We start from the raw sequence: 2,298 nt of genomic DNA, 5'->3' as shown, positions 1-2,298 counted from the left end.
TCTTTGTTCTTGCTGAGTTGTTTATTCGAACAAGCAGCTTGAATCCATACTCCATCATCACGCCATCATTCATCCACTGATATAGCAAGTTGGTTAGACGACCATTTGTTGTTTCCCATCCTCCATTGGTGTTTTGCAAGTCTCAATACAACCGGATCTAATCATCTCATCATCATCTTCATCAAAGCCTTCCATCTCAATCCATCTCACATCAAGCCGGTCCATTGATTCTTCTATCTTTCCAGCCAGCTTGAGAAGGTCCCTCTTGGTGCCTGTATCATTTTGGTATCAGAGCTAAAAGCTCCTATCAGGTTATCTCTTTCCTTTTCATAGATCTTTTCATTGTTTAAAAAAAAAAGTTTTGTTTTATTTCTGTTCTTGTTATTTGATTTCCAGAAAATTGAAAACCATAAAAAAAAAAAAATTGTGTTTCTAGTATTGCTGTTGTTTATTTGATTCTCAAAAAAAAAAAAAAAGAGTTTGATACTTGTTCATTTCTGTTTATTGCAATTTTTGTTATTTTGTGTTCTTGATCATTTTAAATTGAAAACCAAAAAAAAAAAAAAAGGAGGTTGGAGAAAGATTGATTTCGTGGTAGATCATTTAGGAATTCAAAATAGTTTATTTTCTAGTTTGCATTCACTTCCCCAGCTCCCTTTGCCATATTTAGATATTGCATACCATAAGCTCAAAAAAAAAAGAAGTTCTGCTTATTCCTTGCATTCCATATATTTCTACATATCATATTTAGATCCCATCCATTTCGTGCATATCATATTCATATCATTGTTTTCATTAATAAAAAAAAAAAGTATCTCTTGCATTAGATATTCATAGCATCTTTGATTTATTCTTGTTCTCATTTTCCAAGCATATCATATCATTTCATGTAGTTGGTCCATACTTGACATATTTTGTCTTTTAGTCTGCATTATATTCGGCCATATCATTGGTTGCATTTTGTTTAAGTTTGATATTCTACCATTTCCCTTTTAATATACTTGATCTTTGAGAAAAGATATTTTCAGGAAAAATTAATGGAGCCAGACCAGATCATCTTGAATCAGCTTATGAAAGCCATACAGACCATGGGAGATCGGATGACCCAGCTGGAAAATTCTGGTCTTGCATTACCTGAAGGAAGACATAGAGTTGGCGAGACACCTAGAGCTGGATATGTGGAACCAAAGCCACCAGACCCTTCACTGATCATCATCCCACATCAAACTTCTAAAACTCAAAGCCATATTGTTCATTCTTATTCTGATTATGGATCTGCTAAGAAATCTAAACTTTATACATTTTCAGGAAGAAGAAACTACCTAGAGTGGGAGAGAAACTTGGATGAGTGGTTCTACTACAACCACATCCTGAAGAAAGAGAGGTTAGCTTATGCTATTGGCCAGCTCAAAGATGTTGCTTTCAAATGGTGGATAAAAGAACAAGATGAAAGATGGTTGTACAAGGAGCCAACTATCACCACTTGGAGAGATCTTAAGGAAGCCATGAGAGATAAGTTTGCACCAGAGTTTACCAATTCTCAAATCAGGGAACAATACCCTAGAAGGTATCCAAACCGTGGCTCACAAGAGGCAACAAGAGTAGTACCACAAGAAGGTCAAAGAGACATGCTTCCACAAGTAATCTCTCAGCCAAAACAGAGACATCAATCTACTTATTGTTCAAGCCAAAAGAATGGCGTGCCAATGACCATGGAGAAGAAGAAAGTTCTCAGCCAAAGCACATTGTGCAAAATAGATAGAAAACCAGATCAAGCAAGTGTTCAAACAAAGGCTAAGGTAAGTCCTACACTTGATCAATTGGTTTATAATTCATCTACCACTGTTATGATGCACTTGTCTTTGTCAAAAGGTGTTGTAACAGGACTTGACCAGTCCATGAAAGAAGAGACAACATGCGCAATCCATGTTATAAACAGATGAGAGTTCAAGACACAATGCAGCCTAAGATGCTTAAAGAAGCAAAACCAGTGATGAAAATATCCTACCAAGGTAAGTGTCTAACACCACCTTTAGATACTGGTACTGATGTGTTTGTTCATGACCCAGAGAAAACAAATGAAAGCTCTATGCTTACTGAAGTGTCAAAGGAAGAAACAGAACACAAGTTCACTCATGAGCCACACAATGAGTGGAACCTGAAATCTGAACAAAAGTTTGTTCAAGTGCTAAAACCTTGAGGTAAATTTCACTCTAGATAAGAATTATAATATTAACTCCATGATAAGATTAATATTAACTTGTCTTGTCAAGAGGAAGTGAAATAGGTACAGGAGAC

The 2,298-nt window shown here is 35.9% G+C and overlaps 1 protein-coding gene across 1 annotated transcript; it reads left to right on the top strand.

Moving 5' to 3' along the window:
- Positions 1-1,037: 1,037 nt before the first annotated feature.
- On the top strand, positions 1,038-2,012 carry LOC130507590 (uncharacterized; the record flags this gene model as incomplete). Its single annotated transcript, XM_057002290.1, has 2 exons — positions 1,038-1,799; positions 1,940-2,012. Coding segments are annotated over exons 1-2 (835 nt in total), but the record flags the coding sequence as incomplete, so codon positions are not given.
- Between the last annotated feature and the right edge of the window lie 286 nt (positions 2,013-2,298).

This window comes from Raphanus sativus, unplaced genomic scaffold (genome assembly GCF_000801105.2).
Source record: "Raphanus sativus cultivar WK10039 unplaced genomic scaffold, ASM80110v3 Scaffold4880, whole genome shotgun sequence".
Classification (NCBI taxonomy): Eukaryota; Viridiplantae; Streptophyta; class Magnoliopsida; order Brassicales; family Brassicaceae; genus Raphanus; species Raphanus sativus.
The sequence above is the reverse complement of the archived record's forward strand: the minus strand, read 5'-3'. Positions and strand labels throughout refer to the sequence as shown.